Source organism: Neodothiora populina (assembly GCF_041146345.1).
Source record: "Neodothiora populina strain CPC 39397 chromosome Unknown canker_contig_3, whole genome shotgun sequence".
Lineage (NCBI taxonomy): Eukaryota > Fungi > Ascomycota > Dothideomycetes > Dothideales > Dothioraceae > Neodothiora > Neodothiora populina.
In genome coordinates this window covers 836176-853407 of record NW_027191417.1, presented here as the reverse complement: position 1 = coordinate 853407, position 17232 = coordinate 836176, and the positions used below count along the sequence as shown (strand labels likewise).

Here is a 17232-nt window from a genome sequence, read left to right as displayed (position 1 = left end):
AAGCATTTTCGCAATAGCGTACTAACGGTTGGCTGAAGCATCACACCTCGGTTAATGCATACACCTCCACCTCATCGATCAACCCCACCATGTCTTTTGGTAATGGTCCGTAACCTTCGGGTACCTTAATTCATCATCAGTACTTGTAGTTCATGCCTGTCTCGTTTACCCATGTCTCCGGATTTAACCCAATATCGTTCATTAGACAAATCTTCTACTTCTTTGACCTCATCACTCCTAATTCCTTGTAAGTGACAACTGCACAGCAGCTGTTATATCCTACTATGGCTTCAGCTGCGAGGCGTCTATCAAGTCTTCTACAGCAGCTCCTTCCTTCAACCCCTCTTGACGCCTCGGACAAGTTTGCGTCCGACTACTCTCACAATTACAATAATCATCCACTGTCACCGACCCTCTTTCTGCCACGTGCTGCCGCAATTGAACCTGATGTATGATTCAGCGATGCCTTTCCATATCACTGAGTCTGACTTTCTTGTAGGCCACCGCCATCTTTCACGTAACTTCTAACAAACAGATCTTGTGGAGAACTTACCAAGAAGCAGCTGATAGAGCTAGAGGGTTAGCGTACTATCTCAAGAAACACAATCATCAGCGCGTGGGGATATTATGTCCTAATACGCCAGCTTTCCTGGAGTCTATATTTGGGATTAGTGCTGCAGGTGCTATCAGTGTCGGCAAGTCGTGTGGCACATATCCATTGGAATCTTGCTAAACGTGTTATCAGGTGTCAATTACAGGTTGAAGACTGATGACATTGCATACATATTTGACCATGCCGAGGTGGACCTAGTCATTGTTGACTCTGAATTTGTTAATATTCTTAATGGGTTCCGTAAAATCCATCCTAAACTACCGATCATCATCGACACCGACACCGACGCGACTGAGGGTCAGCTTTCAGGGCCGTTCGATGATGCAGTACTGGAGGGTCTCCAGCACGATGCTTTGAATGGTTCCAAAGGATGGGACGGTCTGGCGAATACAGCACTGGATGAGAATGATCTGATAGCTCTTGCTTACACGTCGGGGACGACTGCTCGTCCAAAGGGTGTGGAATTCACACATCGTGGGTGCTACCTCGCAGCGCTGGCAAACATCGTTGAATCAGGCTTGAATTATCATGGGACTGATCGAGCCCGTTATCTGTGGACACTGCCGATGTTCCACGCAGTTGGATGGACCTTTCCATGGGCTGTCACCGCGGTGCGAGGGACTCACTACTGCCTACGCAAGATTGATTACCCCGAGGTATGGCGGTTGCTGAAGGAAGAACAAATCACTCACTTCAATGCCGCCCCAACAGTCAATACTCTTCTATGTAACGACCCAGCAGCAGAACGGCTCGAATCTCCCGTTAGAGTCACTGTAGCTGCAAGCCCGCCAACCGCTCATCTTTTCCGCACGATGATGAATCTCAATCTGGAACCTGTGCATGTTTATGGTCTCACGGAGACTTATGGTCCAATCACCAAAGGGTACCATATGCCTCGATGGTCTGAACTATCAGAAGATGAGAGATTTGCGAAGATGGCAAGACAGGGTCATGGCTTCCTTACTTCATTACCGGTCCGAGTCATTAAGGACTTGCCCGATGGGCGTGTTGAGGACGTCGAAAGGGATGGCAAAGAGATCGGAGAGATTGTGTTCATCGGCAATATCTGTTCGAAAGGGTATTACAAAGATGAGGAAGCGACGAGAAAATTGTTTGCAGGTGGTGTTCTTCACAGCGGTGATCTCGCAGTGTGGCACAATGATGGAGCGATTAAAATCCTCGACCGGGCGAAGGACATAATCATCTCTGGTAAGTCAAAGGTTCCGACGAAAAACGAAGAAAAAACTAATCAGATGGCGCTCATTCACAGGCGGCGAGAACATCTCAAGCGTGGCTCTCGAATCGATGTTGGTAACGCACCCTGACATATTGGAGGCGGCATGTGTTGCAATACCAGACACTCCTTGGGTGCGTATCATAGGCCAGCCTTACCTGTACAAATACTGATGCTTGTCAGGGCGAACGGCCAAAGGCGTTCATTACTACAAAAAGGGACGGCCTCACGGGAGAAGATGTAGTGGAATGGGCGAAACAGACGTCCGGGATCAGCCGGTTCATGGTTCCGCGAGAAGTAGAAATTTTGCAAGTCTTGCCAAAAACAAGTACCGGAAAGCTCAAAAAGAACGTCTTGCGAGAATGGGCGAGAGGAGCGAAGAGAGAGGATTCAAGTCAATGATTAATGAACGAACACTAGTCATCAGGAGTAACGATATATGAATATTGATACGGACTGTAGTGAAGTAATGTCTCAGCGCGACGCTTGCGCGTGGATTTGACGCGCATTGGTAATAATTTGTGAATTGATCACATCGAGTGGAGTCTGTATAGGACAATGCCTTCCTTCTCAGAGATCCCGTGAGACATCATGGTAATGTCGTGTCGTCTATCATCGTTACCTCAGTACTCCAAAAAGCAGCATGCATTCAAGGCGTTTATTCAGATTGCGCTCACTCGAAATGAAAAAGACAGGTGGTTGGTCGCCGTCAATGCCAAGCAAAGCTTAGAGGGTCTTTGCTCACAGATTTCCAACGCGCGAGGAAATATAAGGTCGCTTGCGGTCCGACCTCCCTCGAAAGCCGCTCCTCACACGGCGCTCGGTTAAGTCACGTCACTGTCAAAAGGGCGACTCAGATCTACCCCATCTTCGCATCATGGTTGAGGATTTATGAGAACGACTTGTGCCACAGAGTGGGAATGTTGCATACATATCGCGTATAACCATTTCATCAGACTAGATTGCGGTCAATAGTCTTGCGACGGTAGCATGAGTGCAACTAGGTAAGTACAGAGTAAATGAAGCTCCACAATCATCTTGACCCAGAAAGCCCGCGCTAACATCACGTGACTTATAGGCTTGACCGTGAGATCTCCATCCATTAGAATGAAGCTTTGATTATGTATACTGACATTTGCCTCAGGGTTGGTCGTGCTGCTGGACACGGGGAGTACACAGTTGATCCGGAATACCGCTGCTCAGCAACTTGCAGACGTTCAAAAGAACCACCCTGATGAACTTTTCAATCTACTGACCAGAATCATTCCCTTCCTCCGGTCATCATCCTGGGATACTCGGACCACTGCCGCGAAGGCTCTTGGTGGCATCGTTGAGCATGCTTCAAAGTTCGATCCAAATGCAGGTGAGGCGGATGTCAAACCAGAAAACAATGGCGCCGAGGTCAAGGACGAGATCAAAGAAGAAGACGGTCTCTCCAGTGCTTCCGAAGACCAGTTACAATTGCAATCATTAGATGTAGAAGCCATTTTGACCAACGGTAAAGAGCTGCTAGGCAGTGCCGGGCGTCAGTATGATTTCAAACTTGCCGGCATGGACCCTGCTCAAAGGCTTGCACACCAAAAGAAAAGTCTCACAGCAAGACTAGGTCTTGGAGGCGAGTATATTGAAGAAGACCTAGTAACGGAGAAGGATCTTAAGACCGGTATTGCTACTCCAGCAATCACCAACATCAATACTGCTGTACCTCAAGCTGCTCGCACTACAACTCCAGGGGGAGACTCGGCAACACTTTCACCCAGTGAATCAAACGTACAAACGCCTGGCTCAGAAGCCATGAGTAAACGACAATTAAACATGCTCAAGCGACGCCGGAAGGAGGAACTAAAACGAGACAACAAGAAGTTCAAATACGATTTCGCCACTACCAAAATTGGCAGCATCTCGGCTCAGACTCCGGTAGAATCAGAGCTGATCATCAAAGAAGAAAGCGCAGAATCCAACCAGCCGGACTATTTCTCTTTGGAGCGCAAAGAATCCGAGGACGAGACCAAGGTTGTGTCCGAGTTCAAGGGAGCACCAGTAGCAGAAAATTCTACTTTCCAATCAGATGCCGAGGAAGAGGGCACTGAGTGGCCCTTCGAACGTCTTTGCGAGTTTCTGACGGTAGATCTCTTTGACCCAGCTTGGGAGATCAGACATGGCGCCGCAATGGGACTACGAGAGATTGTGCGTGTGCATGGTGCCGGTGCCGGTCGAATGTTAAATAAAACGAAACATCAGAACGACAACCTTAACCAAGCATGGCTGAACGATTTGGCCTGTCGCCTATGTTGCGTCTTCATACTCGACCGCTTTGCTGATTACGTCTCGGACAACGCGGTCGCACCAATTCGAGAAACGGCGGGACAAACCCTAGGAGCGCTGCTTAAGTATCTTTCAGCATCCTCTGTTCGCGCTGTCAATCATATCCTCTATCGCCTTGTCATGCAAAAAGACTTCAAAGCGAACAAGCGCATCTGGCATGCATGCCACGGCGGTATGATTGGCATGAGATACCTTGTCGCTGTAAGGAACGACCTTCTGCTTCAAGATAGCTCACTTATGGATGGCGTACTGGAGTGTGTCATCAAGGGCCTTGGAGACAACGACGACGACGTACGAGCGATCAGTGCTGCGACACTCATTCCAGTCGCAAGAGAATTTGTGAACATGAAACATTCCGCTCTGAATCATCTACTAACGGTCGTATGGGAGTGCTTGTCTAACTTGAGTGATGATCTCAGTGCAAGTACGGGCTCGGTCATGGATCTACTTGCAAAGCTCTGCAGCTTTCCGGAGGTTCTGGATGCTATGAAGAAAAATGCCGCGGAGAACCCAGAACAGTCATTTGCGGAGCTAGTCCCTCGTCTATACCCTTTCTTGCGCCATACTATCAGCTCAGTCAGATCAGCTGTGTTACGAGCACTGATGACTTTTGTCGAGATCGAAGGCGCCGACACGAAGACTTGGGTCAACGGCAGAGCACTTCGTCTAGTATACCAGAATCTTTTGGTTGAGAGGAACGAGAACGTCTTGAAGTTGTCCTTGCAACTATGGCGCTCACTCGTCGATACACTGGAGAAGCAAGGCCCCGCGACGTTCGCTGCCGAGTTCGAAATCCACGTTGCGCCTTTGGTTATTTTGACGCTCCACCCTATCGGTGTATCGCGGCATCCCATTCCAATGGACGCGACCTTGTTCATCCGCCCATCTGGCTACAGCTATGCGCCTCTCTCCAGCGGCGCCAGAAGGTCTTCCCCGGTCAATGGATCTGCTGAGCCCGCGAAGAAGAGGAGGCGTTCAGACAAGAAAGAGAAAGACATGCCCCCGCCTATACCGTCATCTCACAATATCGATGGTCATATGATGCAAGGCGATGTTGACTTGGTCGGAGCGGACGTTATGATCCGGTCTAGAACCCACGCCGCTCAGGCACTCGGAAGAGCCATGTGTGCATGGCCCTCTAACACGCGGTTTGACATGTTTTCGTCGAAGATTGTGCCAAGTCTCCAGTCTCCGTTCTCTTCCACGCAACTTTTTGCTTCTATGGTGATCGAGGAATACGCCAAACTCAGCACTGATCGTGACAGGCTTGCCGCAACTTTCTCCGAGACGCTCAAGCCCATGGTTGAAATGGAGAGGCCAAGTGCTTACGGTGACTTGACTAGCTATCTTCAGATCGTCCGCGCACAGTGTCAGTCACTACTGAACACATTCCGCGAGAAGGCTCATGTCCCCCCAACTAAACTCCCGATCATCGCTGTCGTTGTCCAGGGCGAGCCGGAAGCTGGAAATGCTGCTTTCTCACTTACGCATGGCGAACGCATCGCCGGACCAGATTACGAGAGGTTGAGGAAGAACTTGTCTCCTGCACAGCGCATAACATCAAGCGAAGCTTTGGTAAGTGCAAAGGCTGATGCAGACGCAGTGATCGAGGACGCTGTGGTTGTCAAGAGGCAACGTGACGTCTGCATCAGAGCTGCCGCCGCTGCCGCTCTTGTCGCCCTGAGGGATCTACCGAAGAAACCACAGGCCACGATCAAGGGCTTGATGGACAGCGTCAAAGACGAAGAAAACTTCGAGTTGCAACAACGCTCTGCTGCTGCCATTGCCGGTCTCGTCAATCAATTGGTCGATAGCGGGCGCATGAAAGTGGTCGACAAAGTGGTTGGCAACCTCGTCAAATTTTGCTGCATGGAGACCGGAGAAACTCCAGAGTTCCATCCCAATGCAAACAGAGAGGCAGGTATCCTATCGCTTCAGAAAGATGAGGACATTCAGGATCGCCCAGATGCCGCCAAGTACGAACGCGAGGTCAGAAAGGCCCGCATCACCAGACGTGGTACAAAGGATGCACTGGAGCAGTTGTGTAGCAGATTCGGTGGCACACTTTTCGAGAAGGTGCCAATGCTTCGTACTTTGATCGAGAAGCCCATACTTCAATGCTTCACTGGCGATTTGCCTGCTGACATAGCTGATCCGGAGAATGCCACCGGACAAGAAGTCATCGACGCTATGTCGACCTTACGCGCATTGGTCCCTTCGTTCCACACCGACCTCCATCCATTCGTACTCGACCTTATGAGCTATGTGGCCAAGGCGCTTCAGGCACAATTGGCAGTCATTCGATACACTGCGGCCAAATGCTTTGCCAGTATATGCAGTGTGATAACCGTCACTGGTTTCACGATGCTTGTTGAGAAAGTTCTACCACCAATCAACAACGCCAATGATCTTCACTGCCGACAAGGCGCGATCGAATGTATCTACCATCTCATTCAAGTCATGGAAGATCGAATCCTTCCATATGTCATCTTCCTCCTCGTCCCGGTTCTTGGTCGCATGAGCGACTCAGACAATGGCGTTCGTCTCATCGCTACTACTGCCTTTGCCACCTTGGTCAAACTGGTGCCATTGGAGGCCGGTATCCCGGATCCACCAGGTCTCTCAGAAGAATTACTGAAGGGTCGCGAGCGAGAACGAAAATTCATCGCTCAGATGTTGGACCCAAAGAAGGTCGAATCTTTCACAATACCTGTGGCTATCAAGGCGCAATTGCGATCGTACCAACAGGACGGAGTCAATTGGCTTGCCTTCTTGAATCGATACCACCTTCACGGTGTCCTTTGCGATGATATGGGACTAGGAAAGACCTTGCAAACCCTGTGTATCGTTGCTAGCGATCATCACATGCGCGCGGAGGAATACGCAAAGACACAAGCCTCGGACTCTCGCAAGATGCCATCTCTGATCGTTTGCCCTCCTACATTGTCTGGACATTGGCAGCAGGAGATTCGTACTTACGCGCCCTTCCTGAACGCAGTAGGTTACGTAGGACCTCCGTCCGAACGCGGTAAATATCGGTCAGAGCTCGCCACTGCAGACGTGGTCATCACATCGTATGACATCTGCCGAAATGATGCCGACATACTTGCGCCAATCAACTGGAACTATTGTGTGCTGGATGAAGGACATCTCATCAAGAACCCCAAAGCCAAGGTCACTCAGGCTGTCAAACGACTGGCCAGCAACCATAGACTTATTCTCTCGGGAACACCCATCCAGAATAACGTTTTGGAGCTATGGTCTCTGTTCGATTTCCTCATGCCAGGATTCCTCGGCACAGAGAAGATGTTCCAAGACCGTTTCGCTAAGCCGATCGCAGCCTCACGCTTCAGTAAATCTTCATCGCGTGAGCAAGAAGCTGGCGCGTTGGCAATTGAAGCCCTGCATAAGCAGGTCCTTCCTTTCCTCCTACGTCGTTTGAAAGAAGAAGTTCTTGATGATCTTCCTCCTAAGATCTTGCAGAACTACTACTGTGACCTTAGTGATCTTCAGAAGAAGCTCTTCGAGGACTTTTCTCGCAAGGAAGGAAAGAGCTTGGCGGAAAAGGCTTCGACCGGCGACAAGGAAGCTAAGCAGCACATCTTCCAGGCTCTCCAGTACATGAGAAAGCTTTGCAATTCACCAGCCTTGGTAATGAAAGAGGGACACAAGCAATATGCCGCAATCCAGTCTTATCTGGCCAGGTCTAATTCGAGCCTTGCAGACCCGGCTCATGCTCCCAAGCTGACTGCACTAAGAGATCTTCTGGTGGACTGTGGCATTGGAACGGAATCGACCAGCGGGCAAGGTGTAAATGAAGTGCCAACTGCAGATCAAGCCGTTTCTCAGCACCGAGCGTTGATCTTTTGCCAAATGAAGGAGATGCTTGACATGGTGGAAAACACCGTGCTCAAAAAGATGTTGCCTTCCGTCACCTTCTCACGACTCGATGGAAGTGTCGAAGCATCGAAACGTCAAGATATCGTCAACAGATTCAATTCAGACCCCTCCATCGACTGTCTGTTGCTTACAACGAGCGTGGGAGGTCTCGGCCTGAACTTGACCGGAGCAGACACTGTCATCTTCGTAGAGCACGACTGGAATCCGCAGAAGGACTTGCAAGCAATGGATCGAGCCCATCGCATTGGCCAGAAGAAAGTGGTCAATGTTTACCGCTTGATTACGCGCGGGACGTTAGAGGAGAAGATCCTCAAGTAAGTGATCCCTACAGCTTCCTTAATAACATAAACTAACATACTGGTGTGCAGTCTCCAACGCTTCAAAATAGACGTGGCCAGCACGGTCGTGAATCAGCAAAACGCTGGGCTGGGTACTATGCAAACCGACCAGATCCTGGATCTGTTCAACGTCGGAGACACCGATAGTGGTGGAATGTCTCTGGAAGAGAAACCGAAGGATTCGAACGCCATCAACGAATCGGACGCGGTTGACGCGGAAGGAAACCTTCGCGAAAAGGGCAAAAAGGGCGTCCTCGACGAGCTGACGGAGCTCTGGGACGAAAGACAGTACGAAGAGGAGTTCAATCTTGATGGATTTTTGGCGAGCATGAAGGCATGATGAAATTTTTGTTTAACGAAGGACGAGGCACACACACAAAGATGGGGAGTTTTTCCAGGATTGCTTGTCATATGGAACTTGGAATCACTACAGGCAAAGAAAAAAGCGAGGTCTTTTCTGCAGCATATTTTCAAGCAACAAGAGGCAAAAAGGCAAGGAAAGGGATATACATGGGTATCATTCACGCGGAAGCAGATTTACTGTTTTCTCTGCATGCTTATTTTATTCCAAATTGTAACAACAGGTCAATGAGGAAGACCGTCGTGGATACTTTTTATTTTCTTCTTCTCCAGTTGCATGTTCCATGAGCTATGAAATCACTATTCTCACTTACTACCCAGCATGACAACAATGGAGGTCTGTTGCTCGTTTGCAGTAATAGCCTCGGGTCGAAATGTGCCGAAAGGACCAACCCCATTGCCCCGCTGATCGCCGTCGGTCCATCTGCTCCACCATCATTGGTATTCAAGGGTGAGACTCGCCTTTCACGTAGCAGAACATCTTACAAACAGATGACAGTAGGTTTCATAATTCTTGTGAGACGTGTTTACTGTAGACATAGGCCTTTCTATATACCAGACAGAAAGACTTCAAGCAAGCCAAGTTTCTTTATACTCACGAAGCGAGCTGCTCGGTTCTACTTCTGTTCACATATATACACATCCACCACCCCCCATCATACACAACATTAACCTTCGACACTACACAGCCTAGAACAAACTCTAGTAAGAAGATACAAAATGGCGCCCATAACATCCATCGAATACTTCCGCGTCATGCCCCGCTGGCTATTCGTCAAGATCGTGGATTCAGAGGGTCAGGCGGGATGGGGAGAGGCGACGCTCGAGGGCCACACGGAGGCCATAGAGGGCACGCTGAATGGGTTTATCAAGCGGTTTGTTGGCCTCGAGGCGGATGATATCGAACATGTTTGGCAGCTGGCGTGGAGGCAGAGTAGGTATCTTTTTCTTTACTTTGCTATCACGGGGCCTTAAGGGGGTGGTCGCTTGTATCTTTTTGCGCGGGTTGAGGTTCTGATGATGGAGTTTGATATTGGCAGTCCGTGAGGGAAGGAGACGGTGGCACGCAGAGAGTGTGCGGGCCATTCAGTGTTACGATTGATAACGAGAGGAAATCCGCATTCCATCTGACACGAACCTGACCCGCTGACGCGAGAAAACAGGCTTCTACCGCGGCGGACCAGTCTTCATGTCCGCGCTGGCAGGCATCGACATCGCACTCTGGGACCTCAAAGCCCGGCGTCTGAACGTGCCAATCTACCAACTCCTGGGCGGCAAAGTGCGGAACAAAGTCTCTGTGTACGCATGGATAGGGGGCGACCGACCGTCGGACGTAGAGTCGGCGGCCAAGGCACGCTACGATCAAGGCTTCCGAGCAGTCAAGATGAACGCTACCGAGGATATCGGCTGGTTGGATTCGCCCGAGACGCTCAAGGCTTCGGTCGAGAGACTCAAGACTGTCAAGGCGTTGGGCATGGATGCTGCGTTGGACTTTCACGGGAGGTTGCATAAGCCTATGGCTAAGCAGTTGGCTAAGGCGCTGGAGCCTTATGGTCCGTTGTTCATCGAGGAGCCTTTGCTCAGCGAGCATCCTGAGGGTATCAAGCAGGTCTCGGAACTCACTAGCTGTCCTATTGCGCTGGGCGAGAGGCTGTACAGTAGGTGGGATGTAAAGAGGTACCTCCAAGGTGAGTTTCTTTTGTGGCATGCTGGCTATGTGTCACTTTTTGACAACTTCTGTTCAGACGCCTCGGTCGATGTGCTTCAGCCTGATATTTCGCATTGTGGAGGTATTTCCGAGATGAAACGAATAGCTTCCATGGCAGAAGCTTATGATGGTATGTCTTGCATGTTGCAAACAATCAGCGAATGTGCTAATCATGTTGTAAGTGGCGATTGCGCCGCACTGTCCTCTTGGCCCCATTGCTCTGGCGGCTTGTCTGCAGGTCGGACTAAACATTCCAAATCATGTGATTCAAGAAATGTCTTTGGGCATTCATTACAATGTCGAGGCAGGTGATTACGACATAAACAGCTACGTTCTTAATCCAGAAGTGTTTGATGTGCAGGACGGTCATGTGGAAGCATTCAAGGGCCCGGGACTGGGCATTGAGATCAACGAGGACCTCGTGAGAGAGGTCTCAAAGACAGCTGTTCCTTGGCCGTTGGCTGGATTCACGGGCGAGGATGGAGGATACAGAGAGTGGTAGCCGAGGCATTCGAAATTCCATAGCACAGGGTACCCCTGAGAACGATAAAAAGTATGTGGGCAGCTTTGAATAATAGCTGAATAGCATTCGAGATATATCTCAGACATCTTCGACTATGCAATCTTGACGACGACTTTGCCGAAATGACCGCCGCTGAACAGATACTGCAGCGCTTCTTTAGCTTCATCAAATGGAAACACCTTGTCGACGGCTGGGTGAATCTCTAGTTCCTCGTATAGACGCAGCATCTCCTCGAATCTGTCTTTGGGTCCGTTCAAAATGCCCTTCAAGGTGACGTTTCGCTTGAGTGCAAGGACGTTAGTATTCATCCTGCTTCCTGCAGCGTCTTCCTTGCCGGACAAGTAACCGATGCAACTGATGAGACCGCCAAAAGCGACACAGTCGAAACTTTTCTCTAGTGTTTGTGCACCTCCGCACTCGAAGATGATGTCGGCTCCCTTGCCACCAGTGAGTCGCAGCACTTCCTCGTGCCAGTCTGGGTTCTTCTTGTAGTTGATCGTGTGATCTGCACCAAGCTTGCTGGCCTTTTCAAGTTTCTCGTCTGATGATGACGTTACGATAGCTGGATGAGGTGTAAGCATAACGCTCCTCGAATGCACGATTCATGGATTAGACTCACCTTTCAAACCACACGCCTTCGCTATCTGAAGTCCACAAATCGACACACCACCAGTGCCTTGAACAAGCACCGTGATGTCCTGATTCCGCAAAGGTTGAGATATCGGCTGGAAGCCCTGGATGCTTATCCACGCAGTCAATGCCGCTATAGGCAAAGTGCAAGCTTCCTCGTCCGAGAGATACTCGGGAACAGGGACCAGGCCACAATCAGGGAAAACTCGATATTCCGTCAGGACACCTGGAAGTGGGAGACCCAGACCTGACGCCATATCCTTTTCCTGTACTTGGCCAGTCTGATGGGTTTGGTTGAATATGGAGACCACTCTGCTTCCTTTGCTGAACGAAGAGTCTTTACCGGTTGCAACAATGGTACCACACATGTCCGAGCAGGGAATCAATGATGCTGCCTGCGAGACAGACTTGTGATGACCGTATAGGCCCATGCATACTGGATGAATACATGCTTAGCCGAACAACGAAGCTTCAAACATGTACGAGCTGAATACCTTCCGTATCACGATAATTGAGTGAGACTGTGTTTATCTTCACGAGCACTTCCTTATCGCCAGGTTGCTGTAGAGGACTTTCTGAGCGTTGTAGTTTGTCGAGCCCATCTTGATTGGTGAGCCAACACTTTCGCTGTGAAGGTAGTGCAGTCATGATAGCGCTCGATACTGTTACCCTGGCCATTCAACGGCAATCCGGGTCAAGGTGCAGAGCGAGAAATACGTTGATCTTGAGTAGGCATGCTATCAATAAATAGGCTTGGACTTGCTTCGCGTAAACAACTCGGCCGAGCTCCGAGATAGCGGCCAAGTAGACACTACATTACTAACTTGATCGCCACTCGATGCTTGCACTGTTCCTCGGAGTGGCCCCGATTACGTCCTTGGTGAGGAGGCATTGTGTTCTGCGCAGTGACGATAACTATAGTTGCGCGCTGATCTGTAACACAGAATTGACTCCGCAAGAAGACACATAATGGAAATCGCGCACGAGTAACTCCTAGATTATGATACAAAAGCATATTTCGGGTACATCTTTGGGAGCTATTTTTGATAATCCTTTTGACACCCTTCACATGGCCACAATCGCTTTTCTGTACGTTACACGGTATTATGCCATCGTCCTGCGCGCCAAGGAAAACTGAGAGGGAAAAAGTATTTTGCATTGCAATTTTTGTGTGTGGAGGACGATGAGAAGATTGACAATTGTACACAAAGGGTTTGCAATAGAATTGGCAGCCCATCCTTCCAAATGGTTTTCCTTCCATTTCCTCCACCAGGTGCTTCAATCGTCGACGATGCCAGAAGCATGTAGTCGGATTTCAGTCAGATAGTCGAAGTAAGACTCGCTACTCTACGACAGGCTGGGGAAGTCCTGAGCGGAGGTGACGTTCGGCGAAGGGCCGGTGCGGGCAGCGGGTCCTCTGGGAGCAGCGGGACGGTCACCGCCACGGCGGTTGCCACGGTCACCACGGTCTCCACCACGGGGACCACCACGACCTCTTCCACCACGGCCGCCACGGGGAGCACCACGGTCGGCGCCACGGTCGCCACCAGCGGCCTCCTCCTTCCAGCTGAGATCGACATCGACGACCTCCTTGGCCTTGCGCTCGCGGTGGCGCTGGGCCTTGCCGGCGGTACCCTCGATGAAAGCCTCCTCGGCGTTACGGGTGAAGGCCTTGCCTTCGGGGAACTTCTTGGAAGAACCCTCGTTGGCCTTGCGGGGCTCGAGGGGACCGGCGTTCAGGGCAGCCTTCTTCTCGAGCTGCTCGGCAAGGTATTGCTCGTAAGACTTGGTGTTGTCCTCGAGCTCGGGGACCTTCTCGCCATCGGCATCGACGGGGGTGGAGTCGGTAGCGACAACACCCTCCTTCTCCTCGGCGCGGGCATCGGCGAGGCCGGCCTTCTCGTCAGCGAACTCGGCGTCGCCAGTCTCACCACCCCAGGCGTGTGCGGCCTGCTTGTCTCCGGCGCTGATATGCGGGTCAGGAAGAGCTCTCTCGACGAACAAAAAATTGCAAAAACTCACTGAGCGACACCGGTACGGTCGTGACGGTCGGTGCGGGGAGCTCTGCCCTGGCCACCACGGCCACCACGGCCACCGCGGCCACGGCTCTCGCTGTTCTCTGCTGCGTTGGGAGTCAGAAGGGGGAACGATGGTTGATAATCATGGGGCGCTCAAGAGCGGTTGTTGTGTGTACCTCTGTGACGGTGACGGTCGGAACGGAGGCCGTCGTCGGTGGGCTTGGAGCGGTTGTTGTAGCTACCGGCGGTCTTATCACGGATAGCCTGCTCGGAGCCAGTGAAGGCCTCCTTACGGCCGCCACGGGCAGGAGCAGCAGCAGAATCCCTTACAGGAGCCTCCGTGGTTCCATTGCGCTTGCCGGCGCGAGGAGCGGGCTTGTCGACGACCTTGACGGGAGGGTCGGCAGGTCTGTTGGGGTCGAGCTCTGGGTCGTTGCCTAAGGTGCGCGGGTTAGAGGGATGACTCGACGAGGAATGCGATTTGTCATGTGCATCGGGAGGGATTGTTATGTACCCAAGAGCTCGTAAAGGTTCTGGAAACACGCAAAAGCACGTCAGCAAGAGTTTCTGGATGAAGCAAGAGGCCTTGTTTGTAGAGTGCACTGGCAGAGATGGAAAAGAAGGTGCACTGCAACGCAATGCCATTGGGAGCAACAGGTCGGGGAGGTAGCTGGCGCATATCTTTACTGTGCAGTAGCACAAGGCAAGGCAAGCAAGACATTGACCATATGGAAATGAAAGAACGACAGTCATCACAGATCGAATTGAAACTTACCTTGCTGACGAGGGAATTGCTCATGATTGTGTCTGGATTGGGCAGCTTTTCAGACTCTCTCCATCGCGGTCAGAAAGACAAGAAAGGGCCAGATGAAGTCCAAGTCAGCCCGCCAGTGCAATCCACTGCAAAATGAGAACGTCAGAGCAAGACCTTCCCACCTGCGCACGGGCATTTTGGTCTTTTTGGGCGAATGTGGGCTTCTAAGCGATCGAAGGTTGGTTTGCGACGCTTCACCACCACCAACCACTATTTCACTATATCTCGCTATACTAGATCATACGAGTGCAATCACAAGTGCTCTTGTCGAACTAAGCAACTCGACCGACTTCCTGTACTGTATCGGTGCTGCTGCTGCTTTCCTCTCGGGTCTCGAGCACGCAACCTTGTTCTTTCCATAGTAGTGCTTCAATCATCGCTGTACTTTTGTATATACACATAATGGCCACTAAATCTCGTGTCCACCTCCCATTGCTTTTTCTTCTTTTGCTGGCATTAAAGCCAATGAAGACCGACATTTCCAACGCGAGTCGCCAAAGTCGCAGTCGGAAGACTTGGCCTTTGCATTTGACGGACGTCCTACAGAAAAAACCCTCCTCTGACGTCCTATAGCTCGTTTCGAGCATCCAGTGCGCCTTGCCCGACTGAAGCTGATCATCCTGTCAGCCAGTCACCCGCTCTGATCCTTTCCAATTTTCCGAAACTAGCAAAACAATGGTAACGCCATGGCTATGCATGTAAAAACTCCTGTGCTAATGCAACCGAGTGTCTCGACAACTTTTCTTGCCTTTTCGGCTTTGCTTCTTCGTCCCCTCGAGTCCCTTGACATGTCTCATCGTTTGACGCCGTGACTCATAAGCAACCGACATCGTAACCACGTGCAACTCCTCCATATCTGTCCCAGCAGCTTACCGGATCTTCCAACACAGGAGGCGTGCTTCTTCACGCGCCCACAGCCATGTCCGGACGCAGTCATCGCTGCTGCGGTTGGTCATACGAATAGTTCGTAGGAAAATGCATACTGGCCGATAATCCGAACGGATCCGCATCCAACATCGGGTCGTAAGGATCAAAGATCTGGTTCATCCCTACGCCCTGCGCACCTCCTTCGCTCGCTTGTCCTCTCTCGTGTCCTTGGACTGCCGCTTTGCTTTGCCCGTGTCCTGGTATTTGTTGGTGTGAATGTGACATGCCTGGTGGAGGCAGTCGGTGTTGGTATTGTGGGTTCTGGTAGTGGCTACCTTCTGCACCGTGTGCGTTGTTCGCTTCGCTTGCTTCGGTTTCGTTTTCGAGTATCGATGAGGGTTGGGCGTCGTATTCTTGCTCTGTACTCACGGAATTAACCTAGGACGACAGAGTTCCACTTGGAAAGAACGATGAAAGGGGACGGGACAACTTGCCGAGCTCTTCAATGTGTTTTTGGAAGGGAGATGGGTAGTACGCAGAAGGCGCAGAAGCTACAGGGCCGTTGTTCTCCACTGAGTTAGGCGTTGTTTGGTTAGACATGTTACTGCTGGCGTTTGCATATTGCACCGGAGCCGCTCGCGACGGAGGGTGTTGCATGACGTAGCGCGGTCGCGACTGCTGTTGCTGCTGTTGCTGCTGCTGCACGTTATAGTGCTGCGGCTGACCGTGAATCACCGAAGCCGGGGGAGTCATGCCACCCTGCTGCATAGAAGCCGGCGACTGCGTAAGTGCAGCCGGAGATGAGGCATGGGAAGAAGGTGTAGGGTGACCTTGAGGGGAACGAGCAGAAAAGGAAATCTCAGACTGAGGTGCCGAGCCAGGCGCCATCCTTTGCGTGAACGGCTGTCCAGCGCGACGGGCATGTTGGCGGTTCAAGGCTGTCCTTTGCAGTGGAGCTGATACCATATGGCCTGGAGCAGGCTGCGGCGGCATATACGCAGGAGCAAGGGCCGGACTACCAGTTTTCAGTTGCAGCTCTGCCTGCACATCAATGCCTGCTATCGTATCAGCGTCCACGTACTCAAGCATAGTTGAAGTTTCGAGGGCATCCATTACCCTTCTCCAACAAGATTCTCTCAAGAAGCGAATTCTTGTAACGGAGCATGAGACATTCATCTGCGGCACTACGATGGCTTTGCTGCAAGTTCTGCAGTGTATCCTCATGATGCTTGATAGTAGTCTCAAGCTGCTTGATATACTCGGTTCGCCTTTCGCGAAAGGCGGCCTGTGCCTGTCTATTGCGCTGCTTCCGCTCCTCGGAAGTGGCATATATCTTCGAGTTGGTTAGCACGGCCATGTTTGCCTGGAGTCACGTTGCTACAATGTTCTAATGGGGGGTGCTGTAACACCGTATGAGGACAGACGTACAGGCTTACGTCCACCCTTGCGCTTCTGGGGCTGCGCCGGGTCTTGTACTATCTCTGTTTCACGTTCGGGAGTTGACTCGAGCGAGCTCGGCGTAGCTTCCTGCCCGGCATCGCTTTTAGCGACGGCAGTGGCTACCTCGTTGGCAGCGACGATACTGTCCCCCATCTGCAGGTATGTGTGGCTGGCAATGATCTCCCTCGAGATAGCGTCCTAAGCGCGGAGATAACGGATTGCAAGAAGATAGGCGGGGAGAGGGGGGCTAGAGCGGCAGACAAATTGTAGTAAAAGCGTGTAGTAATGACCTGAGATAAGCTTGGAGGAGCACGACGTAGGAGCAGTAATTGGTGAGGTAAGGAGTTGGGTAATGAAAACGGCGGACGAAAGGCATTAAGCATGCGATAGACGCATGAGAAAAGTCTTCGGGTCGAAAACTCTGTCCCCGCACTTTGTGCTCTTCTCCTGTCGTGATGGAAC

General features: G+C 51.2%; 6 protein-coding genes across 8 annotated transcripts; 3 read left to right on the top strand and 3 right to left on the bottom strand.

The window, feature by feature from the left end:
- Positions 1 to 284: 284 nt before the first annotated feature.
- Positions 285 to 2249, top strand: AAFC00_004697 (uncharacterized protein; the record flags this gene model as incomplete). Its single annotated transcript, XM_069348189.1, has 5 exons — positions 285 to 449; positions 500 to 695; positions 746 to 1822; positions 1884 to 1981; positions 2031 to 2249. The coding sequence occupies 5 exons, from the start codon at positions 285 to 287 to the stop codon at positions 2247 to 2249; spliced, it is 1755 nt and encodes a 584-aa protein (XP_069196800.1).
- Positions 2250 to 6632: 4383 nt separating this feature from the next.
- Positions 6633 to 8750, top strand: AAFC00_004696 (uncharacterized protein; the record flags this gene model as incomplete). The annotated part of the gene is made up of 2 exons (XM_069348188.1): positions 6633 to 8386; positions 8441 to 8750. 2 exons carry the CDS (start codon positions 6633 to 6635, stop codon positions 8748 to 8750), a joined length of 2064 nt encoding a protein of 687 aa, XP_069196799.1.
- Positions 8751 to 9490: 740 nt separating this feature from the next.
- Positions 9491 to 10980, top strand: AAFC00_004695 (uncharacterized protein; the record flags this gene model as incomplete). The annotated part of the gene is made up of 4 exons (XM_069344379.1): positions 9491 to 9704; positions 9934 to 10458; positions 10516 to 10608; positions 10661 to 10980. The coding sequence occupies 4 exons, from the start codon at positions 9491 to 9493 to the stop codon at positions 10978 to 10980; spliced, it is 1152 nt and encodes a 383-aa protein (XP_069196798.1).
- Positions 10981 to 11093: 113 nt separating this feature from the next.
- AAFC00_004694 (uncharacterized protein) lies at positions 11094 to 12279 on the bottom strand (the record flags this gene model as incomplete). Its single annotated transcript, XM_069344378.1, has 3 exons — positions 11094 to 11563; positions 11621 to 12067; positions 12126 to 12279. The coding sequence occupies 3 exons, from the start codon at positions 12277 to 12279 to the stop codon at positions 11094 to 11096; spliced, it is 1071 nt and encodes a 356-aa protein (XP_069196797.1).
- A 699-nt stretch (positions 12280 to 12978) lies between these two features.
- Positions 12979 to 14448, bottom strand: AAFC00_004693 (uncharacterized protein; the record flags this gene model as incomplete). Of its 2 annotated transcripts, XM_069344377.1 has the most annotated exons (5): positions 12979 to 13597; positions 13654 to 13753; positions 13826 to 14086; positions 14164 to 14182; positions 14425 to 14448. In XM_069344377.1, 5 exons carry the CDS (start codon positions 14446 to 14448, stop codon positions 12979 to 12981), a joined length of 1023 nt encoding a protein of 340 aa, XP_069196795.1. The 2 variants fall into 2 exon arrangements, with proteins under 2 accessions (XP_069196795.1, XP_069196796.1); XM_069344376.1 differs by lacking the exon at positions 14164 to 14182 and having other exon boundaries at positions 14406 to 14448.
- A 948-nt stretch (positions 14449 to 15396) lies between these two features.
- Positions 15397 to 16923, bottom strand: AAFC00_004692 (uncharacterized protein; the record flags this gene model as incomplete). 2 transcript variants are annotated; one of them, XM_069344375.1, is made up of 4 exons in its annotated part: positions 15397 to 15749; positions 15813 to 16385; positions 16447 to 16663; positions 16759 to 16923. In XM_069344375.1, 4 exons carry the CDS (start codon positions 16921 to 16923, stop codon positions 15397 to 15399), a joined length of 1308 nt encoding a protein of 435 aa, XP_069196793.1. The 2 variants fall into 2 exon arrangements, with proteins under 2 accessions (XP_069196793.1, XP_069196794.1); XM_069344374.1 differs by having other exon boundaries at positions 15825 to 16385.
- Positions 16924 to 17232: the final 309 nt, after the last annotated feature.